This window comes from Melozone crissalis, unplaced genomic scaffold (assembly GCF_028551555.1).
Source record: "Melozone crissalis strain CALT ecotype California unplaced genomic scaffold, PUWL_Pcris_2 ptg000026l_1, whole genome shotgun sequence".
Lineage (NCBI taxonomy): Eukaryota > Metazoa > Chordata > Aves > Passeriformes > Passerellidae > Melozone > Melozone crissalis.
The window spans coordinates 4,888,766-4,908,971 of record NW_026535804.1 but is presented as its reverse complement, the minus strand read 5'-3'; the positions used below and the strand labels follow the sequence as shown (position 1 = coordinate 4,908,971).

The following is a 20,206-nucleotide window of genomic DNA, read 5'->3' as shown; positions in this document are numbered from 1 at the left end:
CCTGGTCCAGCCAGCACAGCTTATTCCCAAATCCTTGTCCTGTGCACCTGAGGCTTTTGGCCATCTGTTGCCAGCTGGGGCTCAGGAAATGTGAGTGCTGGTGGTGCAGCTGCCCCTGCTCAGGCAGGGCTGAGCTGTGTGGGTGTGAGACACAGCCAGGCTGCCTGAGAGGTGCTGCTGTCCCTCTCCTGTGCAGAGGGAGGAGGAACCCCCCAGTGCCTGCAGGGCCTGGCTGGCATGGGTGGCTTGGAGTGCTCTCTGCCAGATGTTCTTCAAACCTCCCTTGGGGTTGAAAGAGGTTAGTGGGGATTTTTCCTGTTAGAAATGAGTATGGTCAGGGCTCTGCTGAGTGTTGGCAGCTGCAGCAAAGCTCCACTCCTTATAAAAGAGAAAACAATGGGAGAAATGGCCCCCGTGGGTCTCTGCTTTCAGTTCTCTCTTTCCATGAGGCAAAGCAGCTCCCAGCCAAGCCTTGGTTGGCCTCAGTGCTGTCAGGGGGTTGAGCTCTCTGTGCTCTCTCCTTGTCACTCTTGGCTAGGAGTGTTGGTGGGACAAAGGAGAGCAGATCCCATCTGACAGGCTCTAGAAAGGTCTCTCCTCTGTGTGGGATTGAGGAAGAGGTGGGGGTGAAGAGGCAGAAGCTGCCCCATGGCAGAGCCATTGAACAGGGTCTGATGAATGGCACCAAACTGCTCCTGGCAGGGGCACTCCTGGATGGAGCAGGACATCCCCCAGACCAGATGGGGATATCCCAGATGGGATAGCTGCCCAGTTTCCCTGGCTAATGGGCTCACTTCCCACATCCAGGTGACCCATCCAAGGAACAAACTCTCCTCCTGCCTCTCAATCCTCTCCTCTCGCCTCCTGGCCAGCCACAGATGGGCTGAGGTGACACTGTTTGAATACAGACTGGGTTTAAGCCTAGGGCTCAACTGCAAATTGGAATTCATGCCAGGGGAATTGGATGGCTGTAAATATCAAGCTCAGCTCTTTTCTTAGTGGTGACTGAGCGCTGGAAACCTGCCTCCTCCCCAGCTGGGTTCAGAATGCCTCTTGGTTATGGGGCACTGAAAACAACTGGGCTTGGACCCTTGAATTTCAGCAAGGCAGGGCAGACCCTGCTTCTAGGGAATGTCAGAGGAGAGACCTTTCTGTGCTCTACAAGGCATCCTGAATGAACGTGGAATGCAGCTGTGGCTTGAGGGCCAACTGTGCTGAAGTTTGAAATTTGCATGAGACAATGCTGGTGATGACAGCCCTGGAGCACACAAGGGCAGGAAGCAGCTGCAGAGGTTTGATGGCTGTGTTGACAGACTTTGGCCTATTTCAAACATCTCCATTAGTAGCCCTCCAAAAATAGGTGGGTGGGCAGGGCTGGGGGAGAGGTTGCATTTTGGGAGAGCTGTCCATTGGCATCTGTCCCTGCCCACCCCCTGCATTGCCATCACACAACCCTGGCCTGCCTGCTCGCTCCGCTCTCTGTACAGCATGGGGACTGGGCTTTCCTCCTCCCTCTCTTTGCTAACCTTCCCCCCACCCAGTGGCTTTGCTGTCTGTCCTGTCCTGTCCTGTGCTGTCCAGCATGGTGCTTCTTTTGGATGAGGGGAGCTGGTAAGTTTGGGCTTTTTGGGGGGTTGAGGGTTATTATTTGTTTGCTTCTCATCTTCTGCAGCACGATAGTCGTCCTGGGCTGAGGGAGGAGGAGGAGCAGCAAGGGGGGCAGAGCCCAGGGCACTCTGCAGGGCAGGGTGGGCACTGCTTTACTGCACCCACCAGCCACAGGGATGGCTCCAGCCATGGGCAAGGCTCCTTTCAGCTGCCCAACACTCAGGGCATGAGGTGTGTTTGCTTCCCAGCTGCCTCTTGTAGTAAAGTGCAAGAGTTTGGGTTTCCCTGCTGAGCTCCCCTTCATGCTCACTCTGTAGGTGCCCAAGTCCACTTGGATGAGGTGGGAGTCTGCTGGTGGCCTGGTGCTGTTCCCTGCCTCCATACCCCCAGGGAAAACCTCCTCTGACCTATGAGATGTCAGTGGAATGGAGCCCTGGCCCTATTTATAGTCATGATTGAGTCATGAATCCCCAAAAGCTTTAAAAACAGAGTAACTCAGGATGCCTCCCTCAGAAAGCCAGGGAAGGGGAGGCCAGGAAGCCCCTTCCCATCTCCTCCTCTCCCATCCCAGAGAGGAAACCCTTGCAAACTCCCCCATAGCCTTTGCAGGGTGTGAGTCTCTGACCCTGCCTTGGCATGAGATTTTAGTTCAGACAGCAACTCTGCTTGAGCTCCTGGGGTTTGTTTTTTTTTGGCTCAGGTCCTGAATTGTCCTGGCTTGTGGCTGCTTCTCCGTGTCTCCCTCACCCAGCTCTCATGACTTGTCTTCATCTGCTTCTGCTTAACCTTGTGCAGCATGGGCAGCTGGCTGTTGTGTGCCTGCTAACTCCCTGGGAGCCCTGCTCTGCCTGTGCTGGGCTCCCCTGCAGCTGAGACAGACCCAGGGATGCAGGAATTGGGGCATCTTGCCAGGCTGGGATCAAACTGGTGTCCAGTGAGCTGAAAAAACGTTGAGTGATGGAGGAAAGCACAGCCCAGCCTGCCCCTGGCTTTTCCCACCGCTGTGGTGTTGGCTGGGGAGGTCAGGAGTGTGGCAAGGGAATGGGCACATGAGTGATGGATGAGCTGGTCAGGAGCCCAAGCCACCTCCCTGGCTGTGCTCTGGCCTTTTCAGCTGTTGCTGCTCTGGCTGGGCAATGTGAGAGGCTTCTGCCTCAAACCAGCTGTGGGCAAGGAGTGCTGGGGATGATAAAACCCCTGATCCCACTGGCTCCTCAGCAGCCTCTGTCCTAAAGCCAGTGAGACCTGTGCTCCCTGCTCACACTGGTCCTGGCAGCCTTGAGGCACAGCAGGTATTTCCCAAAGCCCAGAGCACCTTTAACTTCTCTGTCCTAGTGGAGGAATTTCAGATCTGTGTTGATGAAGCTCCTCTTGGTGCCTCTCACTCAATCCCTTCTCTCTTTTCTAAGAACTGTCTCCCTGTTCTGCATTTAAGTCCTCTCTGTGTTTTGCTGATTGGCTGAAGCAAGTGGCTCACATTTTTGGGAGCACCAGGAAAGCTTAATTCAGTGTGTCATTCCTCATATTCTTCCTGCAATACCTCAAGACTGGGTTAAAGTCACCACCAGAGATGGTGTCTGCCCCCATAGTGAAGAACTGGGGACAGTGGTGATTGGGAACATCCCCAGCAGTGAGCAGGGAGGGACTCCTTGGGGAGATCTCAACCACCCATTGCCAGGTCTGCCCAGCACTAAAGGCTTTTATTCCCTGCTCTTCATCTTCAAGGGTCAATCCTGGTCTGGAGTGAGAAGAGTCTGGAGCCAGGTTGCTGTTCACCTTCCTTGCCAGGATTTCAGAGCAGAGCACTGGTGGTTCTGACAAGGTCCTGAGCCAGGGAAAGGAGCTGGGAATGCTCCATGCTTCTGAAAATAATCTTTTTGAGTAAAACTATTCCTTAAAAGGGCACAAACAATTACCAGACATGGTTACAGAGGCCTCTCCTTAGAGTGAGTCAGGACTCCTTTGGAAAGCTGAAGTCTGTGAATGGGCTACAGATCTCCTGACCTGCTGTGGATTTTTGCACACATGAGAGACAGATGCACATGGCAATGCCACCAGTAACCCCTGTTTTTCAGAGCTGAGGTGTTGTGTTCTCTGAACAGCAGGAAGCCTTGTGTCAGTGCTGTGGGTGAGCTGGAGTGAAGGGAATGCTCCTGAGGCCACCAGCACATGCAGTTTCCATGCTTCTTTGAGACCTTCAGTCCCTGAGCTGCCCTCCTATTCCAGGACCTGCCTTTGTCTGGGTTCCTTGTCTCCAGCTTTTCCTTGCACAGAACCATGTCCAGCTGACATTCAGAGACTTGGCTGTTGGCTTGGGCAAGAGCAGAGATATCTGGATAATCTTGATCTGAAGAAAGGATACAGCTTCTGGCAAAAGATGACCCTAACGTGGTTTGATTGATGAGCTGCTGGGGGCAAGCGTGCTGATCCAAGCAGAATGAAAAGGAGGGAAGAGCCAAGGATAAGCAGTGGCTCAAATCTGGGCCTCCATCCCAAGCTAATCAACATTTCCAGTTTCCATGGCTGAGATGGCAGAGCTTCTCAGCCTGGGGGTTTTATGGCCCCAATGTCCCAGAGAGGGACTGCCTCATGCTCTTTAGTCCAATTCTCCTCACAGCTTGCTCCAGGACCAGGAAGGGGTATCCCTGTTGTGCAGATGGGAATTTCTGGCTCTGATGTTCATCCTCCATTAGGGCCATGCTGGTTTTGAGATCTTCTCACCCCAGCTGTCAGCCTGGCCCTGTGGAGATGAGTATCCCTGTGAGGGGCTCGTCTACCCTCTCTGATGTCCCCCATCCCTCCCTGCTCCACCTGTGGCACTCTGGAGGGGACCTCCCCTCCTGGGCCCCCGTGGCAACGAGCTTATGTCCTGCCACGTGAAATCTGATTATGCTTGCGTGACTTGAGCGGGATGATCCGTCCTCAGTGCCGCGGATCCCGCAGAGCGATTATCCACCCTGGAAAATTTCCTTTCTTTGTCCTGGTGGGATGGCCACTGAGCCTTGGCAACGGTGCTCCAGTACCCCCAGTGCCATGGGATGATCTCCTATTGGGGCTCCAGTACCCCCAGTGCCATGGGATGATCTCCTATTGGGGCTCCAGTACCCCCAGTGCCAGGGGATGATCTCCTACCCAGGCTACAGTACCCCCAGTGCCACGGGATGATCTCCTATTGGGGCTCCAGTACCCCCAGTGCCACAGGATGATCTCCCTACCAGGATCCAGTTATCCCAGTGCCAGGGGATGATCTCCCACCCAGGCTACAGTACCCCCAGTGTCACAGGATGATCTCCCACTGGGGCTCCAGCTAACCCCAGTGCCACAGGATGATCTCCTATTGGGGCTCCAGTACCCCCAGTGCCAGGGGATGATCTTCCATCTGGGCTTCAGTAACCCCGATGCCATGGGATGATCTCTCATCTGGAATTCAGTACCCCCAGTGCCAGGGGATGATCTCCCACCCGGGCTTCAGTAACCCTGGTGCCACGGGATGATGTCCCATCTGGGGTCCAGGTCACTGGCTGTGTCAGAAGGCTTTTGGGTAAGGCAAGATTTTGCAGAGGAAGGAATGAGGCTGTTCCTCACCCTCACACTGTGGCTGGCAGGAGCAGGGGACTTCCAAACATGGCTCAGGTGTTAATGGACCATGAACTTGATTGAATCGAGGAGGAATGAGGCTGGGGTGTGTCTGAATGTGCTTGGAGGGTAGGTGATGTGTGTTGTAGCTTCCCTCTACCCCAGTGCAGGTCTCTGTGTCCATGGGCAGCTGTCCAGCCTTGGGCCAGCTGTTTCCTGATGTGGGTGGTTCACCCATGACAATAAGGCCAGAGTGTCTGGAAGATTCTGGCTGAGGACAAGGGATCACATTTTTTAGACCTTTGCTCTGTTACATGGAGGGAGTGCCTGGATGTCCCCACACATTAAACACATCTCACCCTCCTTCCCTGGCACACTGGGAGATCTTCCCATCAAAAGGAAGTGACCTGCAGGGAGTCTGCGGATTTTACCTCCTTCCCTTGAACAGACTCATCTGTAGAAAGATTGAGAAAGGTTGAGCAGTTCACGCACACCACCCTGTGAAATCAGCACTTGTTCCTGGCTCACCTGGCTACAGGTGGGAGAGGAATCTGGGCTGGTCAAGGGTGCCAGCAGCCCAGGAGGCTCTGCACAGGCCAGTGAGGCAATAAGCCCTGGAGTTAATTAGTTTGGCTTCTCCAGTTGTTATTAGTAGCTCAGAAGGGTTGTAACTTAGCTCGGTGCCAGACAAGAGGATTTGCACTTCCGATTGGGTTTCGACTATCCTGCTGCAGTTGATGAAGCAAAGTCCTTCTTGGAGGCATGAGGTTTGCAAACATCAGCTTGTCCTGCCCTGAGGGGGAAGCTGCCTTGCCTTCCCCCCAGCACACACACCGAGGGCTCTCCCTGCTCGTTTGTGTGAATAATAATGAACCAACCTGAGGAGTGAAATGACTGAAATGATTTCTCTCCCTGTTTCTCTTTGCAGACCTGAAGACTATATGAAGTTGTCCCTAGCCTCCTCCTAAAGGCATCCCTTGGCATCATTAAAGGCTTGAGAGAAATACCAAAACCAACCAAACACACCCATAAGAGAAACCCATAAACCCTCAAAACTTGGGATCCCCTCTTGGTCTGAAGTTGAGTTCTTCAAAAACTCCTGTCAAGTTTGAGGATATCCTGTTATGTGGCTCCACGGGCTGGGGCTGGGCCCAAGCAGTGACCTGAGTTGTGTTTGGGGGACTGGGAAGAACCTTCCTCCCTCTCCCCCAAGCAAAACCCAAAGTGAACACTAAATATGCAACAAGTCTATTAGCTGTGTTGGCTTCATATATTGGGCCATGAAATTCATGTTGTTCCTTTCCTGGGGTGGGCAAACCATAGCTCTGCTCTCACACCAGCTGGGACCTTGCACCAGAATCTCAAGTTGTTTTGTCCTGGGGTCAAACTCCTCTTTGTTGCTGGGGGCTGGTAACTGCCTGTGATTTCCAGTGTTGTACAAAGCTGCTTTACTCTGAGGGCTGGAGAGACAAATGGGGTCCGTGTGAGGGATGGCAGACGATGGCTGGGCTGGCTCAAATCTTGCTTCTGTAGTTACTTTAGCAGAGAGCTGATTCTGTAGGTACACAGGATACTCAAGAAGTGATGAAGTTTGATCATTTAGCTGTTCTGCTTGTGGTGGAGAGGCCGCACTTTGGCTGCTGTTATTATCTGCATCCTGATTTTCCCTGCTCCAGCTCCCAAGAGGAGAGACCCAAGGAGGAGGCAGCCATGGCATCAGGGGCTCCCTCTGGCTCAGGAGGGGATAGTGGAGGTCCTGGGAGAGGCCCACTCCCCTTCCTCTGCCTGCTGGCTGTTCCAGTGCCCTCTTCTCTTGCTGGTCCATGGGAGCCAGAGCTCAGCACTGCCCCTCAGCTCTGTCACACAGAGCAGATGAATTTGGCTGGGCACATACTTGGTTTTAAATCAAACCCAGCTGGTTTTTGAGAGGGAGAAGAGGGTCCAAGTCCTTTAGTGATGTTGTAGAAACACCAGGTCTGGGTGGGGATGTGTCCTCCAAAGCTTCTCTGTCACTGCCTCTTGGCTAACACTGCAAACATATCAGGAACCCAACAGGCTGCTTTTTCTTTTTCTTTTTTTTTCCTTTTTAATTCCTATGCAGACAATACTTGAAACCTTGTACACAGTTGTCCTTTCCAGCGCCTGGGGTTGGCAAACTCTTCCCAAATGGGCTCGTTTAAAGAACAGCAGGAGGCTCCAGCTTTAGAAGAGGCTGGGCTGCCCCTCCCAGCCGACAACTGCAAGCGTGTTCAGTGGTTTGCATATGAATTAAGGCACATTTGGACCCTCTGCTTCAACATCCCGCTGTCTCTCCTCGGTACTGGCTGGCTGACTGTGTCCCAAGCACCCAACTATGCAAAGAATGCCTTATATCCGTTGTGTTTAAGTTAAATGGCAATATGTACATCCAGCAAAGTCGGTAGTTAAGTCCAGATTTTTGCTAGTGGCAGCAAGTCAAACTCTTTCTTCAACTCAAATGGCTGTCTGGGTATTTTTTACTTTTGTTTGGTTTTGTTTGTTTTGTATCTGATGGTGGCTCTTATACAAAGACTGTAATTCTAGTGGCTTGAATCTGTAAAAATTGCCTTTGTTTGGTCCAATAAACCTTTGAATAGTTTATTTGGTTTGTGCTTGTTCTCCCTACCTCCAGCAGCTTGTAACTTCTTCCTCAAGAGATTTGTGTTAGAAATCTGGATTTTAGGTTAGAAGTACATTCTGCCCTACTATGACTTTTATCCCATAAATTATTACATTCCCATAAATGATCAGAGGGAAAATCAGGGATATTCCCCTTTTTCTGCTGAAGCAATGCAGTGTTGCATTCCTACTCTTGTTTGGCTGCAGAGCCATTTACAACATTCCCAGTGCAGAGCTCTGCCCAGGATTTCAGCTGCTGTGGACACGAGTGCTTTGCGGTTCCTAAATCCCAGATCTCTGACATACCTATGGCTCACTGCCCCAAACCTCCAGCTAGCTGTAAAAGTCTTGGACTGAAATGTCTAAAAAGAGAATAAGGGAGATAAGTATGCAAATGTAATTGCCTATGAAGAAGAATTTGGCTGCTTCAAAAATCCTCAATTAATCTATTTTGTTAGCAATAAGTAAAATCCTGTTTGACCTCCTGAATCCAAGTGGTTTTGAGGACAGCATTTATGAGAAGAGAGAATGATTTTATTTGTGAATGGGGTATTATGTTTGATCTGAACTCATCCAAAAAAATACCCAAAAGCAAACCAAGCTGGATCACTACAAGGTTGTTTTGCAAGGTCACCTCTGATAGGAGAAGCTCCTCTTCAAAGACAATTTCATGTTTGTGATGCCTTACTCCTCCTTCCCAGGCTCTTTTCTCTCTTTATCTTTGTTTTGCTGTCCCTTTGTAGTAGATTGTGTAGTGCAGAAAAGTAACAGTAGTAACAGCTCTTTTTTCTATTTTCCAAATGCACAGTCATGATATTTAAAGTTGAGGGGAGAGCCAAAATGCATTGATGTTGTGCTTCAAAAAAAGAGAGTGAATATTGTCTGTGATCCTGATTTTGGAGATGAGGAAATGGGGCTTTGGAGAAGTTTTCAGCAGTGCTGGTGTCTGTGAAATAAGGAGTGAGGGATGCAGCCCTGTGTGAGCACTCCCAGCTGGGATGCACTGCAGACACAGGAGGCCAAGCTGTGTATTGAATTTCTCCACACCAGACTGGCAACGTGCCCAGAGGTGATCTAAAATAAAATATTGATCACTCATGACCCTGCTTCCCTTCCTCTCATCTGGAAAGGGCGGCTCGACGCTCTTCCTGTGAGCACAAAACATTACAGAAGAGGCAAACAAATCCAGGCTTCCATAAACAAAAGATCCCACATCATTATCAGGATTTGTTTGGCCATGGGATCATTGCATTTTAATTTTAATGGAAAAGAACTGGCAAATGAGCTTGCTTCAAAAGCTTGCTGCTTTTTTCCTGCCCTGTTTGCTTCAGCAGTGCTGAGAGGACAGGCTGCTGTTCCTGCTGCTGCTGGGGCTTAGCCCAGGAGAGGGGAAAATGCAGAGCAGGAGCTCAGGAGCATGAGTGGAAGGTTCCTCTGCTTATTCCTGTCTTCCTCTGATCTTATTCCTGCTGGTGTGTTGATGCTGTCCTTTCAAGCAAAGACTGTGCCCTGGTTTTGCCTGTCAATAGATATTACTGCCCCTCCTGTTACTGGAACAGATGATGGCTTGTCCACTCAGGCTTTGCAGGAAGACTACCCCAGGTTATGCAGTGGCGTGCATTTAAATGGATTAATTAAATGGTTTAAAGTCCTGTGTGGGAAGCTGGTTATGGCAGCAAAGAGGACTCTTGACAGGGTGACTACGTGGGAGTAAAAGGCAGATTCTGTGTTTTCAGCCCATGGGAGGTGCTGAGCAAGCAGGAGGAGCTGGGGTTGTGGCAGGTCTGTGCTCTGAGCTGTCACTGAGTTCTGGCCTCACGCTCATGCAGGGACAAAATGAGCCTTGAAGTAACAGGAACTTCATCTGTCTTGTCACAGCCATAAAGCACCACATCCCCGTTAGTTCTTTCTGTCTGCCACAGGAGATCAGGAATGAGATGTGCTGGGCAATGGAGCAGCCTGATCCCCAGCAGGTAGGGGTCTGGCAGTGGGAACATTCCATCCCTCAGCCAGCCCTGCCTGGGGCCATGTGCACATTCATCTTGCCCCAAAAGGGAATTTTGTGCAGTTACATCAGCTCATGAGCTACCTGCCAAGAGTGCTGCCCACCCCCTGTACTCCCCAGAGATGAGCAGTATAAATCCCACAAATAAAGCCCTGTCACAGATACCAGTCTTCATGGGATGTACAATGGTTAACTGGTTCAGGGTGGGGGAAAATCAAGAGATCTTCTGTCAGGGGAGAAGGGGGTTAATCATCTACTATGGGACTGCCTGGGGATTAAAAATCTGAGCTAGGTGTTCCACTGGTCAGCCTCTGCCTACACAGGGACCACCTCACTGCTGGAATGGCAACCTGGGTCCATCTCACCATGGGACATTGGCCAACAAACTCGAATCAAAGCAAATTCCTATCCCTGATCTTATCTTCCAGTGGCTGATTAAAATCATATCCACACTGGCAGGTAGTCTGCTATCTAGTTTTAAGTTAGGCTATGCATCTAAAATTTAATGGCTATTCCTGAATTTTTCTGTATCTACATGCTCTCATTACAGAAGGAAAGCACACTGGGCTGTTGAATCTTAAACCAGGTTTTTTTATGGAGTCTGCTAAACTGGGATATGTTGGTCTTATAAAATTCCACATGTCACGTTATCCTGAAAGTTTGAGCATAGATAAGCCCTAAGGAGCTCCAAAGCCAGTGTTAAAGCAGGCTGGTTTATCTCCACATTTAGGGAGCTGCAGAGAGACATGCAGGGTGGTGTGATAGATGGGAAGGGGGAGGAAGGAGAACCAGAGGCTATCTCTGCCTTATCTCACACAGATTTCCTGCAGCCAGCGAGGGTTGCACAGTGACCTGCCTTTGGCTCCGTGTTTCATTTCACAGTGATGTCCTTGCTCCTGGACTAGTTATTCCTACTTCTCCTTTCTTCTCAACAGGGTTCAGAGAGAGCAGCTGGCTGCCATCTTCAGACTGATGAAGGAAAAAAGTGACACCTTTGGAGAGATGTCAGAAGGGGACATGAAGGAGCAGCTCAGACTGTACGATATCTAACCCTGCAGCCAGGGGAGGTTGTGCCCAAAAAGCCATCTTGGCCCTTGTTCTGCAGGACACTGGAGGCTGTAGTGCTTTAAAAATGTCTCAGTAGTTATTTTGCAGTTCCAGATTGTTTTGCAAACACATATAGGCCTGTGATATGTATTTCAAAAGACTTGTAATTCCTCAGCCTTTTAATAATTTTTCTTTGTAGAGCGATCATCTCATACAGCGATTTTTTACCTCTTCCTGGCTGGGTCATATGTCTCAGTCCCACAAAGCAGTTAAACTCACAACTTTTTTTCTGGCCATGCTTTATGCAAATGAACTTTCAAGCCTAATCTTTCTCAGTTTGATATCTGAAGAAAACCAAAGATGATAGGTGTAAAATGGATTAAAATAATAGAATAACTCAGGTTGAAGGGTCCTGTAGTCCAACCTCCTGCTAAAAGTTGTGAGACCAAGGTGGGTTACTCAGGGCTTTATCCTGTTGGGTCTTGAAAAGCTCCAAAGATGGAGACTGCCTCCCTCTCTTGGCAGGGAGGCTTCCAGCCCTACAGTTAGAAAACAAACATCAAAAGCAAGGCATCAGTGCTCTGATCAGGGCGTGCTGCCCCTCATCTCCCTGGAAGGAACACTTCATCCTCCTTCAGGCTGGCTTTGAAACCAACCCAAGCTGGTTCTGGCTGACCTCACTGAGATCATCCTCACGCCTGAGGAAGCAGCAGCAAGCTCCAACCTGGAAACACAAACATCTCCTGACACTGTGCAAGGAGCACAGAAAGGCTGCTGGGTTTATCACAAGGATGGTTGTGTCCACCTCAGATCCTGCTCTTCTCATACATAATTATGTGGGAAACTACAATCTTAGGAAGTCTCTGTGATTTTATCAAGATTTTGAATAGTCTTGAGCAGCCCTTGGTGGTTTGAATAGAGTAAATCAATGAGCATTCCTAATTATAGCTAAATGTCTTCTGGTCTGCTTATCTCTCCTATGAAATCCTGTTAAATACTTCCTTATCAGGAAGGATTTTCTTGGTTTTAGTAACTGCTCACAAAGGGAGGCAACATTTTCTGCCCCAGTTTTCGGGAATGATCACTTAAAAAATTAGTTTTGCTTTATTTTGTGAAATCCTCTTCAGCCCAAGAAACCTAATATCTCATTATCTGGTCGCTGTCTCCCAGTACAGTGTGTTCTAGAACATCAGACACTTAGACTTTTAAGAATCATTTTATCTTCTAATTGTTTTCACTTAGGCCAAGGCATATTTATAATGAGATCAAGCTGGTTTTACTACCAGTCATGACTTAATTTAAATGTAATGTCTGAAAATTACCTCTTCCTATTCAACATGAACAAATTAAGTGGGAAAAGTAGTTCCATGATGTGAAATATCACTCTAGCTTGCTGTGTCCCTGTGACACAGTTTCCTTTGTCAAGCAGGGAGAAATGTAGAAAAATTATATGGGGCTTGTCCCTAGTTCAAAAAAATCAGGATCTTCCAAAACTCTTCATGAAAGCAGGCAAAAGAGAGATAAAAGTAGTTGATTTTTAGTCTTTGTCTTGCAGACTTCACAGTTTATTTCCAAAATATTTTTATATTTCCTATGTTATGGTTGGTTCTTCTCTGAATAGGAACAGTTCTGGGGCAGAAAAAAAAAATCCTCAAACCCTTCAGCTTCAGAGAATGGTAGCAATGATAACACTGTGGAAGGGACAGCAGCTGGGATTAACCCTGTCCTGTCCACACCAGCTCCCACCACCATCACCAAAATGTTCAGATGCTGCTGCTAACAGGACAGTGATGAAAAACCTGTTCTTTACCAGGCTCAGATTTAAGAAAGAAATGAAGATAAATAGAAAAAGATAAATAAAAAGCCTCTCTTTGCCCAAGACATGAAAGGAAGGGGTGTCAAGATGTAAAACCCACGGGTTTTGAGCAGTGCATTCCTCCATGTGCATTGGCAAGGCTGAAATGAGGAGCATCCTGCTGGACACATCCATGGAGGTGGTGGGGAGGGACCATGGGGTATGTCCTGATTTGGTTAGGCAGCTTCTGAAGGGCTTCTCCCACTGGACTCATCAATATTTATGCAGGAAATGTCATTAGTGGCTATGGCAGGGTTTCTCTTCATACAGGAAATGTCACCATCTGCAGCAGCATCTCCCCTCCTGGGATCATCCTCTCAATAACTGCTGAATCACAGAACCCATTGCACACTCACTTCTGTTTAAGTGACCTTAGAGGGCACCTAATTCCCCAAAAAAGGGGATGGTGGCACTGGGGGATCCTTGTCAGGGGCAAAGGCACTGGGGGTCCCCAGGACAGGATCATGGCAGCACTGGGGATTCCTCATGAGGGGATGGTGGTACTGGGGGTCCCCATGACAGGATAATGGCAGTGAGGGGTCCCTCAAGAGGGAATAGGGACGCTGGGCATCCCTCATGAGGGGACAGTGAACTGGGGGTCCCTCATGAGGGAATGGCAGTACTGGGGGTCCCCATGACAGAATAATGGCAGCAAGGGATCCCTCATGAGGGGACAGGAACACTGGGGGGTCCCTCATGAGAGGACAGCAACACTGGGGGTCCCCATGACAGGATAATGGCAGTGAGAGGTCCCCATGAGAGGACAGCAACACTGGGGGCCCCTCATGAGGGGACAGTGACACTGCGGGTTGCCACAACAGGACAATGGCAGCAAGGGGTCCTCATGAGGGGACAGTGACACTGGGGGTCCCCATGACAGGATAATGGCAGTGAGGGGTCCCTCATGAGGGGACAGTGACACTGGGAGTCCCTATGATGCAGTGGCTGCACTCAGTGTTTCCATGAGGGGATGGCAGCACTGTCACCAAAACTGTGGGGAAAACAAAAACCCTCCAACAGCATTTTTTAAGTTAGACAATCAAGGCATTGCTTTATTTTCTGGTCAGGATGCTCTGGCCGGGATGTACCACAGAAATCATCCCACCCACACATAGCCCAGGTGTACAGAGAATCATTTCATGGCACGTGGCTTTAAGTAGATTTTTCAGATCTTTTATACAGTCAAAACTCATAGAAACGAATTGGGTCAGTGTTCATTGGTCCCGAGTAGTTCTTAGTATTTGGCCTCCTATTGGATCTGGATTTCTTCGCTTCTGATGTTAATTAGATCTTCATTCCTTGATTTTCTTACCAATCTTTCTGGAGATGTCTCCAACCCTGCCAGGTCTGGGGCAGATGTTGTAGATGGCGCTAATGTCCCTTTATCTTTTGGGTGCTCCCAGTCTGTTGGGGTGCTGAGTTCACCACACCCCACCTGGTGGAACAATGCCCTGCAAAGAAACTTAAAATTCTTTTTCCCTGGGCAAAGTCAAACAAAACCCCTTGACTAAAGTTACACATAAATTTTTAAACTGGTATGATTTCCAATAGTACTGCGGGGTCCCCTTGAGGGGGGCGAGGGGGTGCCCGTGAGGGGACAGCGACACTGGGGGTCACTCATGAGGGGATGGCAGTACTGGGGGGGTCCCCATGACAGGATAATGGCAGTGAGGGGTCCCCGTGAGGGGACAGCGACACTGGGGGCTCCCCACGGCCGCAGACCGCGCTGCCATGGCAACAAGCGACGGCCGCCATTAGACCGACATGCCCCCACTGGGCTCCCGTACGGCAACGCAGAATGGGTTCGGATTGTCCCTGTGCGCCTTCCGTACCGCGCTGCTGCAGGGGCGGGGCTGGCTGGAGACGCGCCGGGACGGCCGTTAGCGACAGCGCGCGTGCGCGGTGAGTGACGTCTGGCGCCGCCGATGACGTCAGGCGCCACGGATGACGTCAGGCGACGCGGGTGACGTCACGCAGGTGCTGCCTGAGGCGAGGCCGCTCCGCCCTCACGGCGATGGCGGCGGAGGCCAGAAACTCTCGGAGCTCTCGGAACTGTTGTAGAAATTACCAGAGGTTACCTAATGCCATCAGATATGTTTACAAAAGGTGAGAAAATTCAAAACAGTTGGGTTTGCTCTGTCCTTTTCTTGGAAAAAATGAGAATAGTTATAGATGGGAGTCTGCCCTCCCCCCCACCATGAACCCTGTGCTTTTTCCATCTGTAAAGTTATTTTCCACCTTACATTGCCTCCTGTGCTGTTCAGGGGAATCCTGGGATTTTTTGCAAACTATGTCAAATATTTCAAATATATTCCTCAGGGGTATTTCTCAGAATGAGCCAAAGGCAAAATTCTTCACTGATACCTGCCAGAGGAGAGCAAGCAGGAGTTTCCAGAGCAACTTTGAAGTTGGAACACTAACAAACTCCCCACTTCTTCCTTCCTGCCTCACCCTTCCAGTCCCCCATCTCTCTTAACCACTGTTGCTAGGCAGGGAATTAATTTAAAATAGTCAGGATTTATCCCCATAAGAGCAAAGGAGTAAAGTTCAAAAATCATGTGGGTAACAATCTCTTTTAGATGATATAATTTCCCCTGGAAGGTGAAATAACTTGTTCTGAAAGTTTTTTTACCTGGTGCCTATGGGGAATTTGGGCAGTAATTCAGTGAGTGTGGGGCACAAGCAGCTTCTATTTTAATAAAGCAGCTTCACCTTTACTGCCTGTGCTTTTGTTGGTGAATCACATTTTGATATAAAGATTGTATAAAAAGTAACCCCCTCAGCACTGAAGCCTTTTCTGCCTGAATTTCTCTGAAAGTTTTCTGACCAACACAACCTCAGAGGTGCTGAAAAATGTACAGTGGTGTCTTCTCCCTTCTGTTTGTGGCAACTGAGGGGTATTTTGTTTTTAAATTCTTTCTCCATAATATGACTAAAGTTTTTCTCACAAAAGTGAGTGTTCACAGGAATAACTTTTCTTCTCAGTCCTCTCTAAATATCAAATGAAGCAGCAGAGGTTACAAGCTCTGGGAGCAGCAGGAGATGATAAGAATTCCTTAAGATAGGCTCAGGAGATAGGGATTAGCCAGTGCCATGGATTTGAATCTGACTTTGTGCTAGGACAGGGACAGAACAAAACACAGAAGATCCTCTGGCTTGTTTTGTTGTTTCTTTTTTTAAAAATTTTGAATAAATCTTATTCAGCTCATCCAGTCACTGGATCCCAGCCAAAACTCCTGGAATAGCTGTAAGACACTTTTTTTTTTTTTTTAACCTAAAGGGGAAATTCTCCTGTCTGAAATTCTTTCTTAATTCCCAAAGTAGGTCAGGAATGCAGCCATTGAGGTTTGTGCTGTCCTGAGTCACGGTGTGCTCAGCTGTTGGGAATGCTGAATTGCACTGGGAACAATAAACACAAAGTGGAAGTATTTTATAGTTTGTTTCATCTTAATTTGTCTCAGAGGAAGGGGATAATTGATTTTGTTTTCCATGAAAAGCTGCTGGCAGGCCTGCTGTGGGGATTGTGACTTGTCAGGCGTTGAAGCAGGTCGTGTGGGATGCTGCTGCAGGAGAGATGAGCCAGGCAGCTGACATCACCCTGGGGAAGCACAAACAGCCCCAGCACATGTCCAAAATCGGCAGTGGGACCGGGCCAGGGGGGCAGGGAGGCTGTAAGCCTCCCCCATGCACCCTGGGGACACACAAATGTGCGCCCTGCACACATTTATGGGATCTTCCCCAATGGATGGATGAGAACATTGGGCTCCTCACCTTCCCAAGGCATTTTCTGAACCTCAGGAATCAGAGATCCTTGGCTCTATGTACATTATTATGCATTTTTATTATATTTTATATATATTATATATATATCTATATCTATGTCTATATATCTATCTATATATGTCTATCTATCTATATATCTATCTATATCTATCTATCTATCTATGTCTATATCTATCTATCTATCTATATCTATATATATATATATATATATATATATATATATATATATATATATATATATATATATATAATATTATGCATATGTTATTATAAATTATGCAGTGAAATTCTCTGGGGACTCACTGCAGCACCACGAGCTGTGCCTGTGAGAAATCAAAGTGAGGGATGATGAGTCCTCACAGGGCAGGCAGCTTTTCCTCCTCTACACTGGTGAAGAGATTGCAGCCCTGCAGGAAGGAACACTTGGAGAGAGGTGGTGCTGCCTGGCATTTATTTCTGGAGATCCCTGTGAAAAATGCACCTATTATATGATTGGTTTTCCACAAATATTAAAATAAATGTTATATGTGTTAGAAAGATATGCTGTATTAATTCTCTTAAGTACTGTGTTAAATATAGTTTTAGGTTATAAAATTTGTTAAAATAAGAACTATGTTAGTGGGGCTTTTTTAAAGAAAGGAATGAGGCACTCGCACCAGATAGCAGCCACAGGACACCTCAGTCTTTCAGGGAAACGAATTTATTGCCCCATTATCAGAAGAAATGAACTTCACACCTTGAAGACGCTGTTAGGATTAGAAGGAAGAAGTTGACAATGACCAGACAGAATCCTGTGCTTGAATGGAATTTATGCATCATGTATGAGGTGTATGAATATGCAACGGGCTGTTGTTCTTAAGGGTTAATCCTCTGTTAATGTGTGCCCTTTTTCGGGCTCGTGATGCCCTGAAAAAGATACCCGAACATCCATAACTCTTTGTCTTTATTGTCTCATATTATCCTAACCATTTTGTTACTATTAAACTTTTAAGCATTTTAAAAACAAGTGATTGGCGTTTTTCACATCCCCATTCCTGCCCTGCTGCAATGGCTCACGTTTGTTAACCCAAGGGTAACTTGAAGGCAGCCCTGCAGTGCTCCCAGTCGGAACAAAGCTCCTATCCTGCAAACGTGGGCAAAGGGAAGGTGCAGCCAGCAGAGTTTATCCTCTGGATGGTGCTGTTGTGTCGTACAAACAGCAGAGAGGGCCCGCAGAGCTCCAGCTGAGCATTTCAGGTGCTGTTAAGGATGTGCTCAGTCCTTTTCTATTCACAAATCCCTTATGTTGCGATCCACCTGTTCTCCAGCATTCCTGAGACTGGCTAAACTTAGCTAATGACTGCTGATGAGAAAACTCATCTTTTCTGGGCAATCCCTCCTGGTCAGGACAAGGAGGGCTTTTTAGCATCTTATTTAAAACTTCCCTCGTTCCCCCAGCCACCAAGATTTAAGCTCTGTTTCAGCTGTGGGATGAGTATTTGTTGGCTTGAGGGAGTGCACTGAGCTGGTCTGGAGTTACAGGGGGAAAAAAGGGCTTTCAGTCTTGGTTAAACTTCACTGTGGGGGTAGGGAATGCACATGCCTGTGAGGAAGCCAAAGTTCCAGAGGCCAAAACTCTGATGTTTGAATGTTGTTTGTCTTCATAGCTCCAGATAAGATCTGAAATAGGTATTTCCTACTGTAATGTGTGTGACCTTTTTCTAATGGCCTAGGAACTTTATTGTTTTGTTTTATAACTGTGTCATAAAGATATAACTGCAATCCTTTTGGAGGAGAGGACGTTGTGGATCATTGCCTCTGTCATTTGTCTTCCTTGTCAACACTGCTATAACCCTTTTATCAGAGAGAAAACCAGCAGCCTGTGCGATGTAAGATATTGTTTTGTGACTGCCGGTGACTCACTTCTACTCCTGATAACTGATGGAGGTAGAAATGAACTCAAAATGCTTTTCTTATGAAAATGGGAGGGTGGTAAAGGAGTGGTGGAAGTGTGTGGTTTGTAGTGAGTCTCACTGGCTCAGTAACTCCCCTGAAAGGAGGTTCTTTGACTTTATAGTGCCTTCCAGCATCAGAGAACTGCCTGTCAGCTTCTTCCCTTGCAGATACCCCAAACTGTGGTAGCAGAGCACTGCAAAGCTGCAGTCTGCTGGCTGTAGCTCTTTCTGGCAACCACTGCAAGTCCACAGGGTACAGGGAGAACCCCCAGTGTGACAGCTCAGAGCTGTGTCTGTGTCTCTGGCCAGGTTTGTGTCCTTGCCAGGTCCCTGCAGCAGCTGTGGTGAGCTGGGCAAGAGCTGTTCAGCTGTTCAGGATGTGTGCAGGGTGTGCCCAACCAGAGACTGGCAAAGCAGAGGTCAGCAGAGGGAGTGCCTGACTCTGAGATGCCAGTGCTTCATACCTGAAGAAAGTCCTGACCTCAGATGAAGAACAGCATCAGACTCATGCTTTAAATTCTCATCTTACTGTAACCTGTTTGAACACAGTAGTGGCTCCCCACTGAAGCACAGGATCCTTTAAATCCCTCCTGTCACCCTGAATTCCCTTTAGCTGCCACTTTGTTTATGTGGAGCATGTCCTTTCATGCCAGCAAGGACCACTGCAAAATCCAGCAGTTTAACTTTGGAGGAGAACCAGCCCAGCAGCTCATGGAGATGGCTGTGACCTTTGGTGGGAGGCAGGCAGTGAAGATGGGACTGGAGGGATAAACCAGAATCTGCCTGGAAAAACAGATTTGCAAGGAGATGGAATCACTGACTGCTCAGGCTTGTCCTGACTCTTCACCAAAAGTTAGAGCTAAAATGGAAGACTTATAGTTTCTGGATACTTCCAGGATGTGGTCAGAATGGCTGGGAGGAGACTCACACCTGCTGATTTCTGAACTGTTTGTTTTGGGTTTTTGTCAGAAGCTCTCCTCTCTGTGTGCTTACGTACTTCAGTTTTGAAGAGTCTGACCAGATATTGTCCATTCCTCTTCCATGCTCTTTGTCCTGTTTGTTTTTCCACTGTGATGTGAAGCCTGTGGATGAGTTACTGCATGGCAGCAGCAGAAGCACCAGAAGAAACCAAATGGAGAAAACAGAAACCCCAGCTTTCCTCTGTACAGACTACGCTGAAATTTTCACACCCACACACTTTAAATCAACTTTGTAGTGGTAAAGTTTGACTTCTGGCATGAGCAAGGAAACTTCTATTTCAGGCAGCACAACATGAAAATTTTAGGTTGGGTTTGCCAGTTCTTTCTCCCCTGTGGGCTGTGCTTTTGTCCTGTAGTAAAGGATTCCTGTGCCTCATCTGCTGTGCTTGTGCTGTGTGACCTTAGTGAAGAAGGGGAGTGCCACTGTGTGTGAACCCAGTGACCTTGAGATAGGAGCAGAGGCATTCTGAAAACTTGTTTTTAGGGGGAAGGTTATCTTCTCCCTATTTTCAAGCTGCCCATGAACAGCCTGGAGTGTTGGGCCTCATTTTGTGTGTAGACCATGAGAGTTTCAATAGCCCCACAGTGACACTTTTAAATTGGCAGTGCTCTGAGTGGGTTGATGGGATGGCTCCCTACATTTCCTGAGGAAGTGGCACTCTATCCTACACACCTCCTCTGCTTTTTAAAAACTGCTGGCAGCACAGCTGAGGTGGGAAGTGGCTCCTCGGGGAAGTGGTCACAGCCCCAAGGCTGCCAGAACTCAAGCAGTGTTTGGACA

General features: G+C 48.3%; 1 protein-coding gene across 3 annotated transcripts in view; it reads left to right on the top strand.

Annotated features, from left to right (window-relative positions):
• Positions 1–13,103, top strand: part of MXRA7 (matrix remodeling associated 7) — a 31,629-nt gene extending 18,526 nt beyond the window's left edge. For 2 of the 3 annotated variants that reach the window (XM_054278833.1, XM_054278832.1), the window contains one exon: positions 6,113–7,486. In XM_054278833.1, coding sequence (XP_054134808.1) covers positions 6,113–6,152 — 40 coding nt within the window. In that variant the 3' untranslated portion in view covers positions 6,153–7,486. Of the gene's footprint in view, positions 1–6,112; positions 7,487–10,761 lie in introns of those variants that run through there. The other variant, XM_054278831.1, reaches the window with a different exon arrangement.
• The last annotated feature ends 7,103 nt before the right edge of the window (positions 13,104–20,206 follow it).